The sequence below is a fragment of the Crinia signifera genome, chromosome 1 (genome assembly GCF_055691185.1).
Source record: "Crinia signifera chromosome 1, ASM5569118v1, whole genome shotgun sequence".
NCBI lineage: Eukaryota > Metazoa > Chordata > Amphibia > Anura > Myobatrachidae > Crinia > Crinia signifera.
In genome coordinates, this window is record NC_139217.1 from 329,292,506 (window position 1) to 329,317,762 (window position 25,257).

General features: G+C 44.8%; 1 protein-coding gene across 1 annotated transcript; it reads left to right on the forward strand.

Annotated features, from left to right (window-relative positions):
* The first annotated feature begins 2,563 nt into the window (after positions 1 to 2,563).
* On the forward strand, positions 2,564 to 21,544 carry METTL3 (methyltransferase 3, N6-adenosine-methyltransferase complex catalytic subunit). The gene is made up of 11 exons (XM_083144832.1): positions 2,564 to 2,857; positions 2,946 to 3,154; positions 4,702 to 5,085; positions 5,404 to 5,579; positions 6,710 to 6,926; positions 8,970 to 9,157; positions 16,035 to 16,073; positions 16,157 to 16,265; positions 16,364 to 16,429; positions 18,172 to 18,284; positions 21,301 to 21,544. Exons 1-11 carry the CDS (start codon positions 2,752 to 2,754, stop codon positions 21,410 to 21,412), a joined length of 1,719 nt encoding a protein of 572 aa, XP_083000958.1. The 5' UTR covers positions 2,564 to 2,751; the 3' UTR covers positions 21,413 to 21,544.
* Positions 21,545 to 25,257: the final 3,713 nt, after the last annotated feature.

Below are 25,257 nucleotides of genomic sequence, written 5' to 3' on the forward strand. Positions count from 1 at the left end.
CGCTCACCATCTAATGATATCTCCTGCTTTTGCTAAGACAAGTCAGCCTGGACTGACTTTTCCAGCTCCTGCTATCCTCCGAATTCATGTCATGTGACGTCAACCGCCCGCGCCCAAGCCGCTCGATCCCAGGCAGTTAAAAACAAAACATGCAAGGTAAACCTATCTGGCCCTTTCCAAATGTTTCCATAGGGTGAATTAAAACTGCAGCTGTTCTCTCCAATTGAGCAGCTTGTTCGGTACTTGTGAGTTATCCGGGCTGCCGATTTCTAAATCGGGTCGGATCGGGCACATCGCATCGCATCGCATGCGACCTTTTCATACCCCTACTATCCAAGTGGGCATGGAGTTGGATATAAACCTGTGGCGAGCGTAGCGAGCCACCGAGCCCGAAGCGTGGCGAGCGTAGCGAGCCCCGCGAGGGGACACAGAATACCGTTCGCTCGCCACGCTTCGGGCTCGGTGGCTCGCTACGCTCGCCACAGGTTTATATCCAACTCCATGCCCACTTGGATAGTAGGGGTATGAAAAGGACCCCTTTTTCCCATTGAATTCCATGTTAAAATGGACTCAGTCCATTTTAACATTGATTCCTATGGAAAAATCGGGTCATCGCATCCGATGATCGCATGCGATGCGATGCGATATCGCATCGCATCTGATTGTATGCCTTAACTTAAGGCATACTATCAAAAAATCGGCAGCCCAGATAACTCACAAGTACCGCTTGTTCATGCAAATTGGAGGAGAGAGGAAATGGTGTAATACAGATTTTTTTATATATATATATGACAATAAAATACAATCACACAAAACAAAATGTTGGAACAGGATATATCCAGCAGGACAGTAGTGGTGAATAATAACCAGATGCTATTAGAACTGAGGCCAAACAGTTCCAAAATTGGCATAATCAAATTGGATATGGAGACCCGGAGACTCTGCCTCCTCCCAGATAAATGCTTGCAGGCTACTCCTCACCACACTCCTGGATATCCTCCGTTCAGTCACCTACGCATTTCTACCCCGACTGGGGTCTTTTTCAAGGTGTTCAGAAGTTAGTGTGATAATCCCTGTTAAATGAGCTAGCTTTAAACTCCTTCTATCCAATCAGAGTCCGATTCACACAGATAGGTCCTTTACATTGATTCTCTGCAAGTCCTTTGACCCCTGCATTCAGACATCTGATTGGTTCTACTTGTTGCAATAGCAACCTAACTAAATGGCCTCCTATTGTCCCACACGCGGCTGTGTTAGTTCCGCATCCGGAAGATGCCACAACGTCACTTTCAGACTGTTGTCATGGAGACAGGGCAAACATATCTCCTGCTTGTTTATACCAGGGATGTTATCCTTTCACTACACACTCAGTCAGTGTTCTCTGGTGAAAACACTGGCCCTGACGGATTAATATCCAGCTGCAGGATATTAATTGCCGGGCGATAACGACGCGCAGGGCCATGCATCCCTATGGCCCTCTACACATGGAGCGATGTAGGAGCATTGGCCATACTGTACATCAGAAAGACCGGTCATATTACAATAATTATTGGGTTCAATTTCCCTTCAACTCCCCAGCATTTCTTGGTGGTTTTTGGACACAGAGTGTACTGACAATCTGTCATACAATTCATCTGCTGCATGTTTGTATGATTTGTATGATTGAAGCTTAATTTAAATAGGGGGCTGGCCTACTAGGATCAAAAGGATAGGAGTACCAAAAATCCTGTTGTTTTTATTAATTTACAGGATGCCAGCAACTACCAATCTGCTGTGTTATGCCATCATTAAATAGCCCTAATGAAGCAATCCTCTGAAAACTGTTTTCAGAGTAGTGACAGAATTGTGCAAAATGACGTGCACCGCTTTTTTCAGCCGCCTACCCGTCTGCCACTTGGAAACTTCTGCAACTCCTAGCATCTGCTGCCAAGAAGCTGTACCTCTCTTCTCTGCTAGTCAAGGAGGGAATGTTGTATGAGCCATCTAAAGACAAATTGCATGTACTTAAAAGCACATGCAATCTGCTCCCAATTCCAACTGATCTGACGTGCAGCACTTCAGATCAGACGACCAATCCTCCAATCTCCCAGGGCCGGAAGATTGTGTGATTGCGTACACACGATGTGCACGCAATCTGCATACAATCCATTTTACAATCCATTGAGATTGTATGATTGGGTGCAATGTCTTTCAGGTGTATGGGGGGGGGGCTTTAGATTAACACACGTACACGTGTGCACATCCTCCCTGCCCACATGTACATCTCTGTCTGAGCTCTATCACAACCCTGCTCCCACTTGGTTACAGCTAGTTCTAGTTCAGGGTTGCCTACCTGACCCTCTCCTTCAGGGAGAAAATGCTCTGCTCTTTATGACTGCCATCACCGTAGTGAAACACCTTTCTTATCAGTTACCTAGCTCCCCATGGCAATCATACATTACCAGGGAAGTCCAGGAACAGAGCATTTTCTATCTGAAGGAGAGGGTCAGGTAGGCAAACCTGATCTAGTTACTGTGAGAAACGTCCCATGCCTGGCACTGGCAGCCTGGTAAATTACTGTCGTGAAGAGATGTGTAGGGGAAGTGTGCACAGGCTGCTCTCTTCCCCGCTTCCGGCGTAGTCTGTACACATCCGGTGGGCGCTTTACAGTGCAGTGAGTGGTCCCGGTGCTGGTATTACAGAGGGGAGAGGTGTATGTAACCAGCTTGGAATCAGTGCGGGAGGGTACCCGGCCTCTCAAATTGCAGCGCGATGTCCGACACATGGAGCTCCATCCAGGCTCACAAGAAGCAGCTGGACTATCTACGGGAGCGGCTGCAGCGGCGGCGAAAGGATGTCACGTCCCAGCTTGCCCTGGGTAGGATGCGTCCCTCAGTTACTCGGTATGCACCCGCCGGGCTACTACATCCCAGAGTGACCCCTCTCTCCCTCCTCCTCTCCCGCAGATCTGCAGAACCCGGAGGCCGGGCTGGCGCCATCTCTCCGCAGTGACAGCCCTGTCCCTGCAACATCAGCACAGTGCTCCAAAGGCGGCAGCGGCTCTACAGAGGTGACCCCAGACCCCGAGCTGGAGAACAAACTTCTGCACCACCTGTCAGACCTCTCCCTCGTGCTGCCGGCGGACTCTGTGTCTATCCAGCAGGCTATTACCACGGTGAGGGCTATGGCTTCATGTATACTAGTCATGTCTATGTACTACGTACTGAAACTTTAGCGCTAAAGTACCAGCCAATCAGCTTCCAGCTGCCTTGTTACAGGCTGCTTCAAAATGACAGGAGCTGGTTGGTTGGTACCTTATCTCTGTCCACTTTATCATCACCTGTGCGGTCTCCTTTGCTCACACTGATGTCGGTTTCTGTGTTTTCTATTTACATTTTGCCACAAACATATGCAGAATGTCATTTAAACGATATGACTGTAAACTTGATTTACAACCAACCCAAGTCATCAGTTCCACAAAATACTCAAATTTCATGGAAGCACTGTGTACCCTTCTTCCCTTCAGGTCAGATGTACGAAAAGTGATCAGGTGGAGAGTGATAAACAGCCAACCAGCTCCTGTCACTTGTCAAACCCAGCCTATAGCATGGCATGTGATTGGAATCCCGACACTTGTCAAGGGCCCCATACTCTATGCTGTTTAGGCCTGATTTCACCCAAATCCGGCAGATCAGATTAAAAAAATATTTAGATAAATATATAATTAAACATTGGGTCTGTTTACCCAATACAGGAAAATAAGAGCCCAGCCTGGTCTAACGTCACAAGACGTTTCAATGTTCTGTAATCATGGATGGATTTTGTGTTTTATCGGAGTCCAGTTCCATCACGAGTATATTGTCCTTTGTCTTTTTTTTTCCCAACAATTCCTTTTTTTTTTTTTCAAGACTTCTTTTACTGGAATCAACTATAAGCTTTAACTTATTTATGATGAAAGTTTTATGTTCATTATTCAACTTTATTCAGGCTATGGGACATTTTTTTAAATTTACCTAAATGTCACATTGGCCCTGACATATTTTATGACCTTCTATTTTTATGCTGTGGAATATGGTACAGCATAATCAATAACAATTATATATAACACTGCAGTAGAAGGGAATGGTTGAACACAATCCTTGTTTCTTTTTTCATTTCTTGCTTGGTACACTTGATGGTACCCTTCATACAATTCATGGTCAAATATTGGGTAAACCGCCAACGATTGTATAGGCATGTATGCAGTACGGCTGCAGGAGTGTTAGCCAGTAAACCGCTTATAGTGCTCCTACACTGTTTGCGATCGGAAGGTCGTGTCTTATGTGCTGGTGTAATATTTCTTGGCCCATCCTGCCAATCCCATAAAAGTCCATTCACACTGAACTATCTCTGATACAGTGTGTATGGGGGACCACAAGCAGCTAACAAGGTCCAGCTAGGGCTACACTGCTTTTCTGATTGGAAGCGTAAAGCTGTGTACACACGGTGCAATATATTGCTCAGTGTCTCCTTTTCATCAGCGACCAGAGATGGTCGCTGATGAACAGGCGACTTTGCCGGGGGAGCTGCAGAGGGAAACAGCTGATCGCAGGCTGAACAGGGGAGCATGCACCCGGTGATTTATTGCTGCAGCACAAACAAATCGCTCAGCGACTATATACCAGATTTATTTGTTTTGCCAATTCATAAAAAACTGTCAAACCATTTTCTCTGTCATTGTAGCCAGATTTTCCCGTGTCACGCCAAGCTGTTGAAAGCCTTTTACAGAAATTTGCTGCCCAAGAGCTAATTGAAGTAAAAGGCTGGGAACATGAAGATGATGACCGACCAACTGTAGTAACTTTTGCTGATCACTCTAAGCTTTCTGCTATGATGGTAGCCTTAACTGAAAGAAAAGGTCCAACCATTGCATCAGGAACCAAGAAGAGAAGAAATCAAGAGAATGATCCATTGTCCTCATCATTAGCTACCTCTGCTGCAGGTATTTCAGGTGAGAAAAAAATATTAGAACCCCAAAAGAAGGCACGTAAAAATGCATCTCATGTGGACTTGGAAATAGAAAGCTTGCTAAGTCAACAATCCACCAAAGAGCAACAAACTAAAAAGGTAAGTCTGTTATTCATTCATATATTTATTTATTTTGAAAGCACATATATTGAAAAAGATTATATTGACATCACAATAATGGGGACACAATGTAGCAGTCTTAAATACTCTCTACAAATTAGCATGGGTGGTTTGGTTAGTTATAATTTATTTTTCTCCAAAACATAGGGCTTCAGCAATAACCTGCGTGATTGGATGAAATAAATAAGCATTGAAGCACAGTATTGCATATTCTATTTGTAATTAGTTACAGTTTTATTACTTTTTTTTTTTTTTCCTTTCTTGGATTTTACTATTCTTTGCATTATTGTACATTAGGTAAGTCAGGAGATCCTAGAGCTTCTAAACACCAGTACAGCCAAGGAGCAGTCCATTGTAGAGAAATTCCGGTCCCGTGGGAGGGCTCAGGTCCAAGAGTTCTGTGACTATGGAACTAAAGAAGAATGTATGAGAGGGGCAGGAGCGGACACTCCGTGTCAGAGGCTGCACTTTAGGTAATACTTAGCCATTTTGTCAAGAATTTAAATGTTTTTTTCTTTCTGCACATCCTGTGTTTCAACGGAGCAATTCAGTTGTTGCTCTGTTTGAATACGCCAATTATTTCTGCTTGTTCCCTCCTAACAAGGTGAGCGGAAAAGCACGAAAAGATTGTATTTTCTTGTCTAATATTATAGAAGAGGGCCGCCCGGCACTAGAACAAACCTTTTGCATACGGGCACTAAAAAATATTTGGGACACTCCATTTTTCATTGGTACAGTGCCCTCATACATCTTTGCTGCAGTCCTGTCAAACTGCCCCTCTTGGCACACCATGTCACGTGAGAATCTTAGCATTATTTATTTAAAAAAAAATAAAAAATCTGTTATTCATCTGTTGCTGTCAGGTCCCGTGCAACTATGCTAATTGGGCTTTTTTTTTGCCAAAAAATGCATCTTTATGGCAATGCAAGGCCATTGTGGCACATGCTTCATTTGATATAACACTTGCTTATCTGTTTGTTACTGAGTCTCTGGCCAACAGTGTTGTTGCCATCTATGGCTATATAAAGTGTCCATTGATGGTCACCAACTATGCAGCCGATTACCATCAACCCGATGGTCAACCCTGGTCTTAGGCTGGCCCGTGGGCCATTCAGAACCTGGGTTTCAGTTATGCTGTGCCCTTGATTTGAGGGAAATTATCTGGTTCTCCCCCATCGATTGCAAAAGCATTTGACACCAACTCTTGATGGTGGCAAATGTCAACTATGAAACGGGAAGTGCTATATATGTGTCATATCAAATTAATTATTCCAGTCTTATGAGCACCCTAGTTGTGTTGTGACAGATGCATTTTTGGGAAAAAAGATGCCTGACAGTTAAGAGTTGCACATGACCTGGCTGCTCACCCATGCCAGCTATCTTGCTCTGCATGGCATATTGAGGCTAGATGTATGAGGACACATCTGTACTGTACATCAACATTTACTTTTGCAAAAAAGTCTTTCACTTATCGGAGTACTTTCAGCATATTAGTTTTACTAAAAAATCAGGTTTGTGTGACATTTAAAATGCAGAAATTATATTCTCATAGGGATAAATGTTAGATTTCTCATCACTTCTCATATTTTATTTATTATTACAGGCGCATCATTAATCTGCACACTGATGAGTCTCTCGGTGACTGCTCCTTTCTTAATACATGTTTCCACATGGACACTTGTAAATATGTTCATTATGAGATTGATGCATGGGTAGAGACTGGAGCGACAGCAGTTGGATCTGAATCTACTCCCAGCCAAGAAATGCCCCTGGTTAAAGGTGTTGGAGACCCAAGTGTAGGACGTCTTTTCCCTCCACAGGTAAAACAGATGTAATGAGTTACAGAATATTGGGGTAAATGTGTGAAGCTTGGAGAAGTAGTTTCTATCCCCATAAAGAACAAGGTGCAAGGTGATAGTGCTGCAGCCAATAAGCTCCTAACTGTAAATTTACATATTGGGCTGATTGGGTAATATCCTCCTAATGCTTAATGAGGTCTCATTTTACACATCAACGATTAACGGGTGTATTCAATCACCAGCGACCATCTCCCGACGGGCTAGATGGCCGCCGGGCCTTATTCAGAGTCTCCCTCTACAGCATTGAACAGGTGGAGCTCGGCAGAATGAGCCCAACTTCACAAGCTGTCGGGCTCGTTCTGCCGGGAAGTGACTAGCTTTCAGCTGCAGCTCGCCTCTTCCTGGCCGCAGCTCGCGGCCACGCCCCCGCCCCGATACAGGCAGGACAATGGGCAGTATTCAATGAGAAAAATTCGCTGTGATTTCTGGAGAGTTTGTGCTTTTCACGCGGTGGAGAGAGGTTTTTTTTCTCCAAAGGCGAGCCACCCTATTCAATGTGAAATATTCTCCGTCTTTCTAAGTGATTCTCGCCGTCTCTCTCCGTGTAGAAATTCTCCATCTTTTGATGGAGAGCAGGAATGTGAACTTTTAAACTAAAAGGGTGTTTTATTTAATTTTGGTGTCAAAAAATCAGGTTTTTTTTTCTGTGAAGTGGCATGTTATTTTTATTCATGTGCCTATAGCACATGAATATATATTTAATTTTAAAAAAAATATTTTTTTAAATTTTTTTTTTTTTTTTTTTACACAGTGCAGCCAGCAGGGGGCCGGAGCGCTCGAGCCGCTCATTAGATATTCATATATTCACTGCACCCGATGCACGTTCGGGTACAGTGAATACTGGGTCCCCCGCTGGCTATAGGGGGGGCAGCCTGTGCTGCCTGGGTCCAGGGGAGCCCTGCTCCCCTCCCCATATCCCCTGCAGCAGCCAAGAGAGACTTTAATCTCTCTTGCCTGCTACGTCCCCCGGCTCCCTGACAGCTCCCTGCCGCGGACGCTCGTCCGCTGCAGGGGTTAAGACTCGCCGCGAGTGGCGGCGAGTCTTTAACACGTTGAATAGGGGGAGCAGGAGGCTCCGGAACACGGAGAGTGCATGGCGAGAGAAAAAATCTCTCGCCATGCACGGAGAAAATTTCACATTGAATACTGCCCATTGAATCCCACCTGCAAATTCTCAGTCGAGCTGACCTCGAATGGGACAGGGTCACGGCTGTGGAGTAAGCTCAACAGCCGTGACCCCAGATTGAATACCCCCCTAAATGTTAAATATTGCAAACCTTCAAAAGAGGGTAGAAAATACCCATAGCGACCATATTTCATGTACTTACTATAAAATTATTTTTAGAAGCTGGGTGCTGTGGGCAACTTCTCCACTTGCTTTCTTTTCCACTCTTTTTAGAGGGCTTGATATATTTCCTAAAAATGCTTAAAAGGAAGAGGAGCAACAGAACACAAGGATATGCACTGAAACTAATGAGGAATTTTGAGGGAAAAATGACTTCAGAAAGGGTAGTGGATAAGTGGAATAGCCTCTAATCAGAGGTGGTAGAGGCAAATACAGTAGAGCAATTTAAACATGCTTGGGATAGGCATATTGATATCCTTACAAATAAATAAGGATCAAATATAGTTTGAGGTAACATGTTTATCTGCCATCAAATTCTATGTTTCTATGTGTTAGGAACAAGTTTTTTTTGTAGATCTGGAGTACTTGATGTGGATCACTTATGAGACATTATGAAAATACTTCAGTACAGGCATTCACCATCCTAGTCCTCCACGGTCATAGTTTGGTTTTTCTTCTTAATCATGTACAGATGTGTGGCAGTGGTAATCATTCAGTGCTGGTAGGGCTGGGTGTTTCTCATAGCTTGGAAGTTTTGAGTGTGGGGTTCTATTAGTTACTGTGGAGGTGCTGTATACTTTTACCAGAGCTTGAGTGTGTTTATTGTTTTTTTTTTGTTTTTGTTTTTTTTTTTTAAACCTGGTTTGACTTTGGCTCAGTGGATCCGTTGTGATATTCGTTATTTGGATGTCGGCATCTTGGGCAAGTTCTCAGTGGTAATGGCTGACCCACCATGGGATATTCACATGGAGCTGCCTTATGGGACATTGACTGATGATGAAATGAGGAAACTGCAGATCCCTGTACTGCAGGATGATGGATTCCTCTTCCTCTGGGTCACTGGAAGGTAGGGTCTTGTATCACCAACACTGATCATATATATTGAGAAATATTAGACGTTCATTAACACAAGATAATAAAAAAAATACTCTAAAGCAGGATTATGGCTCCACATTGTGCAAATTTAAAGTTCTACCAGCAAAACCGTGTTCATGAATGTTTGCTGGTATTTCAAATTTATGTTGCAATTTCTCTTTCAATGGTCCTGGTGACACAGCTCAACACTGGGATGTAGGAGGGTCCGAAGGAGCCAGGCACCTATCCTAAAGCTTTAGAGGGTAGGCTCCTCCCCTACTGCATCCCTGGACTCTTCAGTTCGTGTTAGGTGCCCACTGGAGTGGGTGCTATTCTAAAGGGCTGCAGGAGCAGCCGAAGAATTAGAGTAGTTAGGGGATTTTTATTATTTTATTAACTTTTACCCTAGCTAGGTAGGCACAGTGTGAGGATTCTCATAGTGAATCCTCACACTGCTTGCGCAGCAGGAGCTGACAGAAGCGCGTCCTGTCAGCTCACTGTGCACAGGGGAGACACTGTCTGGTCCCCCCTGTGCAGCGCTTATAGCCTTTTCTAAAAGGCTGCCTGGGCTCCGGAGTACCCTGAAACCGGCTCCACGCTTAGGTGGGGATCATGGGGGACAGGCGCTCCGTGATGGCGGCGGCCATTTTATGCGGAGCTTACACGCTGAGCTCCTAGATGAGAGGACAGCAGCGTTGTGACAGGCATGTTCCAAGTGATCCCCATTTGAGGGGGAGACACTGGAACTAGGAAATCCTACCTAAGGAGCGGCTTGCTGGGGGTGGTTGGCGCCAAAAGGTCACGGACCCCGCAGCAGCAGGGACCTGTGGTCTCTTCCTTCACTCTGACTTTGGCGCCTTTCAGAACGCTTGCAGCGGAGCTGAGCTGGCTTACTGATCCTGGCAGAGTGACTTGGATTTCCTGGGCATCGCTTCCCCGCAGTTGAAACCAACAGACAGATAAGTGATTGGGTGCATTGCCTCTGTATAAACGCTTGTACATTGTTTGCACTGTGTATACTGATAGATATACATTTATCACTTGCGTCATGTCTGAGCATCAGGCTGTGGTTTTGGGGGAGGGAGCCCTTAATGCACTGAGCGCGTGCAATGTTTGCACACAAAAATTTGTCCCTGAGCAGATGGCCAAGGGGGGCTTATGTATTACTTGCGCTGATGTGAGACCCATGGGCAGTGATCCCCATAGGGCAGAGCATATGGAACCTGCGTGGGCCAGGGCCCTAGGCAGGTCAGTAAACGCTTTGGTGCAGCTTTTGGACAGGCAGAGTGATGGGCTGGTAGAATCACAGAGACCTATGCCATCTTTTCAGCAGTCGTCTGGCTCCTTGCCTCTTACCCAGGCAGATCCTGCACTTATCCAGGTGATGCAGGATACTGCAAAAGGGATTAACAGGTTCAGTGAAATGCTGGACAAAATGGATGATGTGGCAGGGACCCCTAGAAGGTCTTATGCCTTAACCACTGTGGTAGATGAAGAGGAAGGAGAGTATACTGACATCCCCTGGGATCAGGGTGATGATTTGGAAGAGAACTCTGCTGCTGGTATAGAGGATCTCATTATAGCTGTGAAGCAGGCTTTAAAGCTGACTGTGGAGGATAAGACTCCTGTTAAAGGTGTTTTTAAGCGACAGCGGAAGGAGGCTGTTACTTTTCCTTCAGATGAGGGGTTACAGGAATTGTTAGAAGGGGCTTGGAAAACTCCTGATAAGAGGCTTCAGATGCCTAAGCGATTCCTTAGTCTGTACCCCATGCCAGAGTCTCATGCGGAGCTCTGGGAAAAGGTCCCAGTTGTGGACGCTTCAGTGGCACGTTTGTCCAAGGCTACTGTATTACCAGTACAGGGCGGTGCAGCTTTTAAAGATTCTGTGGATAAAAAGCTGGAGGGAAACCTCAAGGCTATCTTTGAAGGGGTGGGGTTTACCTTACGACCCCTTATTGCTTCAGCCTGGGTTTCTAAGGCCATGATAGAGTGGGCTGGTGAATTATGCACCATGCTGCAGGCTGACCCGGGTGCATTACTGCTGGCAGAAAAGATTAAGGCAGCAGCAGAATATGCAGTTGAAGCAGAGGAGGAAGCTATTAAAATGGCAACCAGAGTGTCCACAGTCTCCATTAATGCCAGGAGAGTGCTTTGGCTAAAAGCCTGGGAAGCAGACAATGAGTCCAAGAAGGCTCTGGAAACATTAGCCTTCAAAGGAAAGGTACTCTTTGGTACCGAATTAGAGGAGATTATAAAACAGGCCACAGGCGGCAAAAGTACATTCCTGCCGGCCTCCTCAGCAAATAAATGATGGGGAAAGGACAGGTAGGAACTTTGTCTGCACACTCTTAATGGGTCGTCAATAACTCTATTTTTAGACCCTTGTTGCCCGCTATTTTTAGTTCATTTGCGGGGGTGCCACTCAGGGTAACTTTGGGTATACAGAAGACTGTAGTAGCTGGGCATAAGCCAATAATAGGCAACAGTGCATAGACACAATAAGACCCAGGGAATACCTGCGATAAAATTACAACATTGAAAAAATTGAAAAAATCAAATTAAGTGCAGCAGACCACGGGCTCTGACATTCTTTTGTTTTAAACATTCTATTCTTCTACACCCTCTCATTTCATTTTCTTGTATGAGCACCATGTCTAAATGTAAACAATTTTAATTCTATATTTCACCTAGAAAACCCAATCCTCTTTTTTCCTATGAACATAAAGGAATAAAAATAAAGAGGACATCTTTTAAAAGCAAGTGTATTAAAAGTTAAATTTTATTATATACTCATGATTACAATACAGTAACAGTAAAAACAAAACGTGACAGTGTGCACTCTAACAGCGTAACCTCTTTTCCTGGCACCACTCTTCGTGCTACTACAGTCTTCTGGCCTCCTCAGCAAAGCAGACGTCCAGATTTTCTGCTTTTAAGCCGTCCTTTCGGCCCTCCCCTAGAGGTGGTGCGTCCTTTCGAGGACAGTCTTTCAGGGGAAGGTTTCAGCCCTCTAGAGGCAAGACACAAAAGGTCAAAATTTGGCTCTTTTCACAAGAAGCCTGCCAATAAAGGAGAGGATAAACCCTCTGCATGACTGTCAGGGGCTTTGCCCGACAGTGACAAAAGTGGGCGGGCGTCTCACGCTCTTCAGGGACGCTTGGGCTTCTCTAGACCAGGATGCCTGGGTGCTAGACATCATAACACAGGGTTACAAAATCCCTTTCAGAGGGCCACCTCCGAAGAGGTTCATTCCCACATCCTTACCAAAGGAGGCACGGCTGCGTACAGCTCTTGTGAGAGCAGCGCACTCCCTTTTGAAAAAAGGGGTGGTGACACTAGTCCCCAAGACAGAGTGGAAGAAAGGCTTTTACTCCACGCTGTTCCTGGTGCCCAAACCAGACGGGTCTTTCAGACCAATACTAAATTTGAAGTCTCTAAATGTTCATTTATGGGTAGACCATTTCAAAATGGAGTCTCTACGGTCAGTACTCCTGAGTCTGGACCAGGGAGAATTTTTGGCGTCCATGGATGTCCAGGACGCATATTTGCACGTTCCTATACACCCGGAGCATCAGACCTTGTTGAGGTTTGCCATAGGAGACCTGCATTTACAATTCCGGGCGTTACCCTTTGGGCTAGCAACCGCGCCAAGGGTATTCGCAAAGATAATGTCAGTAATGGCGGCGGTGCTGAGGCTCAGGGGAATCACAGTAATACCCTATTTGGACGATTTCCTGTTCAAAGCAGAGTCAGCAGCCATGCTGCAGAGTCACTTGGCAGAGGCCATCAGTTTTTTGCAGGCTCACGGCTGGATTTTAAATTTGCAAAAATCTCAGTTGGTACCGTCACAAAGGCTCCAATTCTTGGGAGTCATACTGGACACCCATCTTCATCGGGTATTCCTCCCGGAGGTAAAGGCCAGGGATCTGGTCACCCTAGTCCAGGAGATTTTCAGGGCTCAGAGCATTTCAGTATGGAGGTGCCTCAAGCTCCTGGGGAAGATGGTGGCGTCATTCGAGACGCTTCAATTTGCCAGGTTCCACTCTCGGAGGTTCCAATGGAACATTTTGTCAGCTTGGTCAGGAAACACTTTGACCATGAAATCCGAGATGATAGTGCTGTCTTCGGACACCCGAGAATCCTTGAAATGGTGGACAGAAGTAGATTCCCTTCAGTGGGGTCGGTCATTACAGACCTGGGACTGGTTGATAGTAACTACCGACGCCAGTCTCAGGGGCTGGGGGGCAATAGTCCTGGATCTCAGGCTTCAGGGCCTGTGGACGGCAGAGGAATCAGCGTTACCAATCAACATTTTGGAGCTGAGAGCTGTCTGGAAAGTCATTTCCTTGGCGGGAGACAGGTTACAGAACCTCCCTTTGAGGATTCAGACCGACAATGCCACAGCTGTGGCGTATCTGAATCACCAGGGAGGTACACGCAGCAGATTGGCCATGTGGGAGGTATCCAGAACCTTCCTATGGGCGGAACAGAATGTTCCAGCTGTATCGGCTATATTCATCCCAGGAATAGAGAATATAGAAGCCGACTTCCTGAGCAGGGAGGAGCTCAAGGAAGGGGAATGGAGCTTACACCCTCAGGTGTTTCACCAAATCACTTCGATGTGGGGAACTCCGGATGTGGACCTGATGGCATCCAGGATCAACCGTCAAGTGCCCAGGTTCTATGCCAGAACAAGGGATCCACTAGCGGAGGCAGTGGATGCCATGACTATTCACTGGCAGGGAGATCTCCTTTATGCATTCCCACCAGTACCAATGTTACCGAGACTTCTGAAGAAAATACAGGGGCAGAAGGTTCCAGTGATCTTAGTGGCCCCAGATTGGCCAAGGAGATCCTGGTACTCGAGGCTTCAGAGGTTGTCTGTGGACTCATGGCGTCTACCTCTGAGACCAGACCTTCTAAGACAAGGCCCTTTCAATCACCTGGATTCAGATCGATTGATTTTGACGGCCTGGCTATTGAAACCACCATTTTGAAAAGAAAAGGGTTTTCTGAGGCAGTAGTACAGACTATGATAAAAGCCAGAAAAGCTGTATCTTCGGCAAATTATTATAGAGTCTGGAAGACTTACATTCGATGGTGTGAGAGAAGAAAGGCTCATACATCTCATTTTAAGCTATCAAGAATGATGGAATTCTTACAAGATGGTTTTTCATCGGGCCTAAGCCTTCAGTCACTGAAGGTGCAGATTTCGGCCTTGTCCATCTATTTCCAGAAAAAGATAGCCATTTTGCCGGAAATTCAAACCTTTTTACAAGGAGTATCCAGGTTGAAACCTCCATACAAGCAACCAGTAGCACCTTGGGATCTATCACTGGTTTTGGAATGCCTTCAAAAGGCACCTTTTGAACCTTTAAGGTCGGCTGACTTTAAGTTTCTTACGTGGAAGCTAGTGTTTTTGTTAGCAGTAGCATCTGCTAAAAGAGTTTCAGAATTGGGAGCTTTGTCATGTAAATCTCCCTTCTTAATTTTTCATGATGACAGGGCTGTTTTAAGAACAGTGCCTCAGTTTTTACCGAAGGTGGTATCTACCTTCCTTTTAAATCAGGAGATAGTTCTACCTGTGTTTCAACCCCCAGAGGGTTCTAAGAAAAGGGACAAGTTGAGAACTTTGGATGTTGTGCGTGCCTTACGCATATATGTGGACAGAGTGAAGAGTGTCAGGAAGACTGACACATTGTTGGTATTGTATGACGTACACAAGATTGGTTGGCCTGCATCTAAGCAGACTATTGCTAGGTGGTTGCGGTCTGTGATAGCCTTTGCATACACCAAAGTGGGTAGACCAGTACCGGCCAAAATAAATGCGCATACCACCAGGTCAGTTGCCACCTCTTGGGCGGTTCGACATGGGGCCACAGCTGAGCAGGTTTGCAGAGCTGCCACTTGGTCATCTGTTCACACATTTGCCAAATTCTATAGATTCCATGAGTTCGCGTCGGAGGACGCATCATTCGGGCGAGCAGTGCTGAGAGCTGCAGACCTGAGCGTACCCTCCCAAAGGACCGGCTCTGGAACGTCCCAGTGTTGAGCTGTGTCACCAGGACCATTGAAAGAGAAAAAGGGATTTTTGTAAGAACTTACCGTTCAAATCCCTTTCTCTGATATGGTCCTGGTGACACAGCGATCCCTCCCTTACGCTCAGTAAGTATGCCAGAAGTTTCATGATGTTCATGTTAAAATGGTTAAAAGTTAACAGTTTTCTGTTATAAAATGTGCATATAATATGTGCAGGCGTTTGTACTGAGTTAATGTATTCCAGTGGCTTTGAAAGATGAACTGAAGAGTCCAGGGATGCAGTAGGGGAGGAGCCTACCCTCTAAAGCTTTAGGATAGGTGCCTGGCTCCTTCGGACCCTCCTACATCCCAGTGTTGAGCTGTGTCACCAGGACCATATCAGAGAAAGGGATTCGAACGGTAAGTTCTTACAAAAATCCCTTTTTCCCTTTGATACATTTATGAACAGAGCAGCATAGTTTTCATGTCCAATACGGGTCACGATTCAGTTTTTGTTTTTCAAAACACAGCGGTGAAAAAGTGATGCCGTTGCTCTGGTGTTTTTTGTGACAGTTTGGGGTGTTTTACTACATTTGGAGTTACTGTAGTTCTGTCGGAAAAAGAATAATAAGTGTTTTCTGCATTTGTACACAAACTACCTAACCAAGCATTACACGTTTGGAAAATCTGACTCCGATCTGATCATTATATAGTTAATCAGTACATCATTAATTTGTCTGTCTGTTCTGCTTATTCTATCCTATTTGTGCAGCAGTTATATGGAAATGCTATGATCCTTTGACGTGAGAGTACATGGGTTGTGTTTCATATTTTGATCTCTCTGGTTCTAGGGCTATGGAATTGGGCCGGGAATGCTTGAAACTGTGGGGGTGAGTATATAGTACCTTTCTTTATAACATAAGACTGACCTGTAACTTTATATTGATTTGTCACTATACTATGTTTTCTACAGATATGAGCGAGTGGATGAAATTATTTGGGTCAAAACCAACCAGTTGCAACGAATTATACGGACTGGCCGGACTGGCCATTGGCTTAATCACGGCAAAGAGCACTGCCTGGTAATCATTGTTATTGTGTTCTGTCTTATCACTGCTTTTATATTTACTCTGATGTCCCTAAGCCTCGTGCTCAGATGTCTGCATTGTTTATTTTGTAGGTTGGTGTTAAAGGAAACCCGCAGGGTTTTAATAGGGGTCTAGACTGTGACGTTATTGTGGCAGAGGTAAGTTATTTGCACTATTTGTTATTTTTACAGTGTTTAAAGCATTGCTTTAAAATAATAATAATAATAATAATAATAATAATAATAATAATAATAATAATAATAATAATAATAATAATAATTATTATAATTTTATTTATAAGGCGCCACAAGTGTTTCGCAGCGCCGTACAAAGTAACAATACAGGGAGACAAAACTTGGCATAACATTGAATAAATAACAAAAATACAGTACAAATAAAGAGCGCCACAGATCAATACACATTACAGCTTGGATATAAGTAGTGATGACTCAATCCACATACAACTAGAGGCTTGAGGCCAATGATGGAGATGAGTATGCAGACGAAGATGGTCACTGAGTGTTGGAGTATAGGAGAGCTGTGAGTGAAATGTGAAGAGAAGTGGGCTTTGACAACAGGAGGGAAGAGGGCCCTACTCGGAGGAGCTTACAATCTAGTAGGAAGGGGAGACAGACAGATTACAAGAGGTGCAAGCGAGGGGGTGGTGGTTAGATAGCAGGATGTAAACAGGAAACAGGCAAGGGGTCGGAGAACCAGCTGGTTTATGCAGTGGAAGGGTACGCTTTGATGAATAGGTGAGTTTTCAGTGCCCGTTTGAAGCTTTGCAAGGTCGGGGAGAGTCTAATGGAGCGAGGGAGTGCGTTCCACTGAAGGGGTGCAGCACGGGACTAATTAGCAGTCCTACAACAGTACAATAAGTTCTGTATGATATAAATGGATGGTCTGAGAACTATGTCTTGTTAGAACAGAGGGTGTCAATATTTTGCATCTGACTTCCACTCTCTCCAGCAAGTTTTGATTTTGAATAGGAAATCACAAACTAAGGCAAAAGGCATGTATATATTTAAAGATGGATACATACTTGACGCTTGCAGTCAAAAGGCTGACACCGACATCCCGAGAATACCATTAAGGCCCGCATAGGTACCCTTCCCATTAGTGCCTATTGCTAACCATCCTACCCTGATGTCTGACTCCATCCCTAAGTCTCTCCTAGTCCCTTAGCCTAATCCTTATATGCCCAACACTGCAAGACGCTTGCGATTAGGTTTCCCGTCACTCAGAATTCCATCATTAAGCATGATAATCTATGTCAGAGTTCTGGCACCGGTCTTCTAGGTGCAGCTTGGATTCTAGCGATGGTATGCCATTCCAAGTCTGTGATCTAAACAAGTGGACATCCATTTTAAACCAAAATATTTTTTTATTATGTTTTCAGCAATATCTGGATATTTATGAGCATAATTGCTACTATTTAGAGTAAATCTCCAATAAAGCATTCACTGCTGATGGTAAATCCTTTATCCCCTGCATAGAACATTATATTTAAAAAAGAACACTTTGGAAAGCTATTGATCAGCCACTCTGCTGCCACTTCTGCCAGAGGAAGTCTGCTCTTGGCAAGTGTTCTTATGAAGCTGCATCGGATAAACAGATTGATATTGTATCATATGCTGCAAAACTTTGATCCCAATTTAACTAGAAAGACCTGTAACATTTTTGTTTTATTTTTCACAAGCACATGTGTGACTGGGATTTTTATAACAAGTCAGTTTTCAGATACTACCTTATTGTAGTACAATATCATTGCATTTTCTACACAACCATCCTATACCCACATTTTTGTGCTGATTTTGTTTTCTTTTTACTGTACATTCTGAACTGGTCTTCAGCTACCTTGCACTTAACATTCTTTAATGCCATTTATTCATCTTTCTAGGTACGGTCTACAAGTCACAAACCTGATGAGATATATGGGATGATTGAACGTCTCTCTCCTGGCACCCGCAAGATTGAACTTTTCGGACGTCCACACAATGTGCAGCCAAATTGGTAAGTTTTTCCCGTGAATGATGAAATCTTACCATGCAAAGTCCTCTTAATAGAGAAGCCTTACCGTCATCTTAAAACTTTAGCTTGTTCCTTGCTCGGACTTTGAACAACAGCATCCTAAACCTAGTGATAATGGTAACGGGAGATGAGGCCTACAATACGTTAAGAAAGCAATGGGACATCCAAAAAGAGATAGTTGGAAATACAAGTGAGAAAAGAGGGAGACAGATCAGTAGAAATGAAAAACCCTCTGTTATTGACGATTAACGCTTGACCCATATCAGTCTGGCTTCCATCTTCTTTACTCCACAAACTGCCCTCACGAAAGTCTGCAATGACCCCCATCCTGCCAAATCTAAGGGGAACTACTCTGCTGCTTTTGACACTTCCTTAGTCGGTGTGATACTGCTCTCTCCTGGCTATCCTCCTACCTCTCTTCTGTCTCCTCTCATGACTCCACCTCTCCCACTTCAATTAACTGTAGGTGTCCTCCAATGCTGTGTTCTTGAACCTCTCCTTTTATGTCTTTATAGGTCATCTTTAGACCAGTATCGCCTCTATGCTGATGACACTCAATTCTACCGCTCCTCTACTGATCTGTCTCCCTCTTCTCACTTGTATTTCCAACTATCTCTTTTTGGTTGTCCCAGTGCTTTCTTAAACATTAACATGTCTAAGACTGAGCTGATCATCTTCCACATATCCCACATCTTCACTGATGATGTAACAACTATTTCCTATAAGTATGCTGCCTTGAAGTTATTTTTGATTGATTCCTCTCCTTTAAACCACACAATCGGCACCTCTAAAGGTGCCCATACACTGCCTGCGACGTCTCGCAGCAGTGTACGGACACCCGATGGGCTGCAAGCCGCCGGGACCTTCCGGCGGCAGGGACACATGCGATCCGTTGTGATGGATCGCATGCGTCACTGATTAGCGCCCCTCCCAGAACGGGTGGTCGGACGGCCAGCCGGTCCGACCACCTAGTCGGGTCCGATGCGCACGGGACCGCGCATCGGACCCGACTACATGTCAGGGAGAGGCGATTTGGTCCGATTTAACTGGCCGATTGGTCGCAATCGGACCAAATCGCCTTGATGTATGCCCAGCATTACACTCCTGCAGTTTCCAACACAAATATATTTCCAGGATTAGAACCTTTCTAACTCTGTATGCTCCAAAGACAACTCACTGGTCCTCTCCAGATTGGACTATTGTAATCTACTCCCTGACAAATGCCTCTCTACACCAATCTATTCGCCATGCTGCCTGGTTCATCTTTTCCAAACCTATTACGCCCTACACTTGTTCCCCTTCTGAATTCAATTCAAGCTCCTCACACTCCCTTACAAAGCCCTCACCTATTACTCTCCCACTTATACCACTTGTACACGAAGCAAAAACCTGGGATGGAACCGGGACAGCATTGGTGTAAAAGGGGTAGCTGAAAAAAAAAAAGCCAGGTAGGGGGCAGTAAACTGGTATGCCGGGTCATCCTACCTGGCTCCCATTTACAGCAATGGGGAAGCCCAACCTCTGGACCTCAGCGGTCAGTGTGGGGGTAGGGGGGGGGGGGGGGCACACAGCCTCTGCTGCTGTCTGTTGTACTGTGCAGACAGCAGCGGAAGCAGGGAGGAGGTGAATGGATGTCTGTGTGCGGCATCCATTCACCTCGTGGATGGGGGGTGCAGGGAGGCTGGGGGCAGCCCAGCAGCTTACCTTTGGTTTGCCCCCAGCACAGCGATCCAGGGCCAGGCCGCGGTGATTGTAGGTCCTGAAGCTTGTAATCTCCCAGGTCGGCACCGCAGTGTAAACGGAGTAAATTCGGGATCAGACCTGGCTTGGAACTATGTTCCAAATACTGGGTCGGATTCATAGTTATCCACTCTTCCACCAGACCTCTTCACTCCAAAAATGCATACCGCCTCTCCTGCCAACTGTTTAATTCCTCCCTCTCCTTGCATTTTGCTATTTATCTGTGAATTCTCTACCACTCCCTATCAGACTCTCCACCTTTCTACAAAAGTGGGCTCTCAGGACCCACTTCTTCATTAAACCCAGCCATCTCTCACCAGAACCTTCTGTTTATGCTCATCTCTACCGCTTCGGTGCCACTCTTGTCTACACTGCCCCATTAGAATGTAAGCACTTAAGAGGATGGCCCTCCTCATGTGCTTTTTTTTTTTTTTATTTTTTTTTTACTTTCTTAGAAAATGTATAATTACTTATTACAAAGGGGTAAATGCCTAGCCTTTGTCTCTGCTACCCTAATAATTATTATTTCAGTGTCCTGGCCCTTATGTAAATATCTTTTATTTGGGTGCCGGGGAGCCTCCCCAGAATCAGGACTGTTAAAAGCCTGACAGTCAGGATCCCAACTTACAGGGGCTATTCTCCCTTGTGGGGGGTACCACAACCCCCATAGAGGGAGAATAGAAGCTGGCTTTGCAGCGCGCCACCGAGCCCACATGAGGCTTTGCAGCGCTTGCTCCCCTGTCCCGGCAGTCGGGATTCTGACATCAGTCTAATGACTGACAGAATCCCGCCTATCGGCAGCTCATACCACACCCCTTTATTTATCCTGTACTTAGCCTAAATTCTTGTACTGTAGATTTTATTCTTTTTGCTCATTTATGTATTGTTAGGCACTGCAGAACCCATGTGGCACCATGTAAAACCGCATGAATAATATTATAATGGCTGAGTGTGTGAAATATTGCTGTGGATAAAAGTTGGCATGAGCAATTTCATCATAGGGACCAGGTTAACTGTTGAGGCTCAGTGTGCAGATTAAGCAAGAAAAAGGCCACAATCTATGCAGAGTATTGTGAATATATAGAAGCTTTTATTGGAGAGATTTTGTCCAGTGCTCGATGTAGATGGGGAAATACATTTATTCAGGATCAATAAGATTTATTGGTAAAATATATAGAACCATTTAATGAAGTGAATTTTGAATATGTTGCAGGAAGATTTTTTGTTTTTTGTCTCACCACCATTTTCTTTTGTCCAGGATCACATTAGGAAATCAGCTAGATGGGATTCATTTATTAGATCCAGATGTGGTGGCTCGGTTTAAGCAACAGTATCCAGATGGAGTTATTTCAAAACCGAAGAACATGTGAACACATTATGGGCATGAAGAATTTTTTTACTTTTTTCCAAAGAAATTTGGTCATGAATTGTAAATAGTAATTTTATGGTATCATTTCTTTTTGCTAACATAAAAAAAAAGAATAAAGACAGAATGCGCTTTACCTTTGTATAATGGTGTTTGCTTCCACACTGTTTAGTAGGAGACATCATTGTTTATGTAAGGCAGGGGTGGCCAAACCTGTCCTCAAGATCTACCAATCTACAAACAATGTATGTTTTCCAGACAACCTGTGGATCTATAGTAGGAATGAATGCAGCATGTTTTAAAATGTGACAGTTAGTAATGACTAGGTAACCTGGAAAAGGTGGACCGTTGGTAGATCTCGAGGACTGGTTTGGCCACCCCTGATGTAAGGTGTAGAGTCACAGCGGAATAATATGCACATGCCATATTTTACTTCCCAGAATAAAAACATGCCTCCTTCTGATGCAGGGCCACATATAAAGAGATTTATGTTCTTGCCTGGTTAAATCCCTTTATTTGACTCCATATGGAGCACTGGGATACACAAGGTATTGTATAGAACATATGATGACTTTTACATTTATGGAATTCCTTAATATGATATGTCAATTGTGTCGTAAATTATGTAAATTCCAGACTCTTTTTTTCCTCCCACATACACAGGTGTGGCAGTTACATTTGTGGTATCTGCTAGTTGTGATGGCAACTTTTTTTCCAAAATGACTTGATAGAGATAAGGACTTTGGGCTAGATCCTCTAAACTTCAAAAGTGATAAACTGGAGAGTGATAACAGCCATCCAATCAGCTCCTACCTGCCATGTCACAGACTTTGTTTGAAAAACATCAGACAGGAGCTGATTGGTTGGCTGTTTATCACTCTCCATTTTATCACTTTTGAAGCTTAGAGAATCTGGCCCATTATCTTCAGACTGCTCATCCTGAAATGGGGAAGTCTTTAAAACCATTAGGCCTCTTGGGATCAGATCACCGTCCAGATACTTCTGTAGGGTGATCTGATCCCACCAATGATGAGTCTCTGACATCATTGCATGTCTAGGCAGTCATTATCTTGGAGTGTTGCCCCTCTAACAATATTATCTTTCAAATAAGAAGCCCTTCTCTGCATTCTCTCTGTTCTACAGAACAATGGCAAAATGGTTGTTTGCAGCTCGGTTTGGAATATTTTAACCCCAAAGGGGATTAAAAAAAAATAAAGGATAACACAGCACAAATCCACAGGTCAAAGCCAATCTGCTGCTGTTTATAAGGGATACTTAACCCTTTAAAGAAACACCAAATAAACAGCGTATCTGAGGAAGCCGCTGATAAGCTAGAAGGTGGGGAAACACGTTACAAACTATCCATTTGTTGCACACTTACCACCGACTCAGGACGCTGCAATACAGGTTCTGTTATCCAGACAAGCCTGCATTCTAAAGGCCCCCATACATTAGGCCGACTTGTCCGAAGGACAAGTCGGACCTAATCTACTGACAACTCCCCTGGGGGGGGTCACATACGATTTGGCACTTGATGTGCCAGGTTTTGCATGTGATAAATCGCATGCGATTTATCACATGCAGTCCCCCCGGGGAGCTGAGCAGGGCATGGGGGCTGCAAGCAGGCAGTGGACGCAGCCTGTAGTACCTGTGGTGGAGGGAGCCAGATGCCGAGCGGGGGACTGCAAGCAGGGAGCCAGGCAGGGGAGGCAGTGGGCGCACTGGTCCAGGCGGTGAACTCCACGAGGGGACCAGAGAGCAGAGACCGGGTAGCGTAGGGGAAGCCGGGCAGCAGCGGGCGGACATAGAAATTAATTAACAGTCAGTGATTGGCTGAGAGCTCTCAGCCAATTACTGGCTGTCCATTCATTTCTATGTGCCCGGCTTCCCCTACGCTACCCGGTCTCTGATCCCCTTGCGGCGTTCACCGCCTGGAAGTATCTATTTGCGGCATTCCCCCCCCGCCCAGGATAGTGCGCCCACTGCCTCTCTAGCCCGGCTCCCTGCTTACAGTCCCCCGCTCGGCTCCCTCCACCGCACGTACTATACGCTGCGTCCCCTGCCCGCCTTGGGCTGCACATGAGATTTAACAAATCTTATGTGCAGCCCGTCCGACCTCCCAAATCCGACCCGATGCGCACGGGACCATGCATCGGGTCGGATGGGATGTCTGCACATGCGATTTGGCCCGATTTCACGGCCCGATTCCTCCAAATCAGGCCCAAATCGCTTCGTGTGTTGCGGCCTTAAGGGTGGCACCAGCAGCTGGGATCGCACCTGTGGATACACCTACATTGCCCAGTATGTGGTTTTCACCTTCTGGATGGGACAAAGCTATGGACTAAGTATAGCAAAAAGAAAAAGGATTTGTGTACCAGTGCTGGCTGTAAAATAATATAATGAACCGTTTCTTCTAGAAGCTGGAGACACTACTCCAGGGAAATGTGTTGAGCTCCACCACAGAGCATATACCACTTAATGACCACACTGGACATTCTTTATTCAGGATTAACCCCTATTGGACTGCCCCCACCAAACTACCAACCTTTTTCCGTAGGCTGATCCGGGACCGTAGATCAATTGGTGGATCCAACATATCCACCAATTCCATTTGGATCGTACTCATTTGTTGCTATAATAAAGACTGGAGCCTAGGGTGCCCATACACGTTGCGATTATCGCATCCGTTTTGTACTTTTAAAGTACAAAACGCATCTCATGTGCGATAATCGCGCCGTGTACCTGCGGGGATGCGATGCACGTTCCAGCAGGTACAATATTGTAAAACACAAAATATATGCATGCAGTACTTTTTGTGCTTCATTGCATTGCATCGGTACAGGAGTACATGCGAAGCGATGTCCATTAGTAGCTATCAACGTAAAAAAAAAAAATCGAATTGCATCGCACTGGCACATTGCATCCCCCTACACGTGCCAGAATCGTACGGCACGTTTTAAAGTACAAAACATACAGCCCCATATCTGAACGTGTATGGGCACCATTAGTCCTAAATCAACCATACTTAACATCCAGTGGTAATATGCTCTATACTATTTGATTTATATGTATATTTATTTAATTCCATGTTTTTATAATTATGAATTTTTATTAATACTGTTTTTATAACAATAAATCTTTAGATCTAGAAGAAATAGTTTATTATATTATTTTACAGCTGGTGCTGGTACACAAATCCTTTTTCTTTTTGCTATACCTATTTAGGGGCTGACAACCCTCGTACCAGCTGCCCGATAGAACCGCACCTCCTACCTTCCTTTTGTTACCTAAGGACTAAAGGTGCCCATATGCAGTACGTTACAATTATTGTATACAATATCGCATCTCGGTTTTGCGATGAGATGAGATCTAGTACAAAAAGTTTGTGCAGCATATATTGTATACAATAATTGTAACATGTATGGGCACCTTAAGTATATCTACAAATCATGTGCTACTAATTACTGCTAAGAATAAAGTGCATTTGACTATAACAAGCTTTCTAACATCTTGCTGCTATTGTAAATATACATAACCTTTAAGGAATTAACACCTAATAACTCATTTGATTATACATTGGAGCTAATAAACAAATTAGATTATTTTGCAGAGAAGTAGTTTCTATTTAGTTTATGATATGTTGTGGTAACACTCACCAGGGAGTGTTGGTGAACACTAGCAAGGTTTTCCTGGGGAACGCCTGGAGGGTGACGGAACAGATGAAAGGGCAGGACCACTATGGTTACTGGACTGCAGGTCTTCAGTCGAGGGGCCTCTGGACATCTTCTGGGTGGCCACCCAGGCCTAAGTCCACAGAGCACACAAGCGAGCCTTCTTGCCAATAACATC

Bases quoted from the DNA above. Each gene is read 5' to 3' on its own strand.
- METTL3 (XM_083144832.1), top strand. From the start codon at position 2,752: ATGTCCGACACATGGAGCTCCATCCAGGCTCACAAGAAGCAGCTGGAC. The intron at 3,155-4,701 runs GTGAGGGCTATG...CTGTCATTGTAG, and splicing joins TCCAGCAGGCTATTACCACG to CCAGATTTTCCCGTGTCACG. The intron at 6,927-8,969 runs GTAAAACAGATG...ACTTTGGCTCAG, and splicing joins GACGTCTTTTCCCTCCACAG to TGGATCCGTTGTGATATTCG.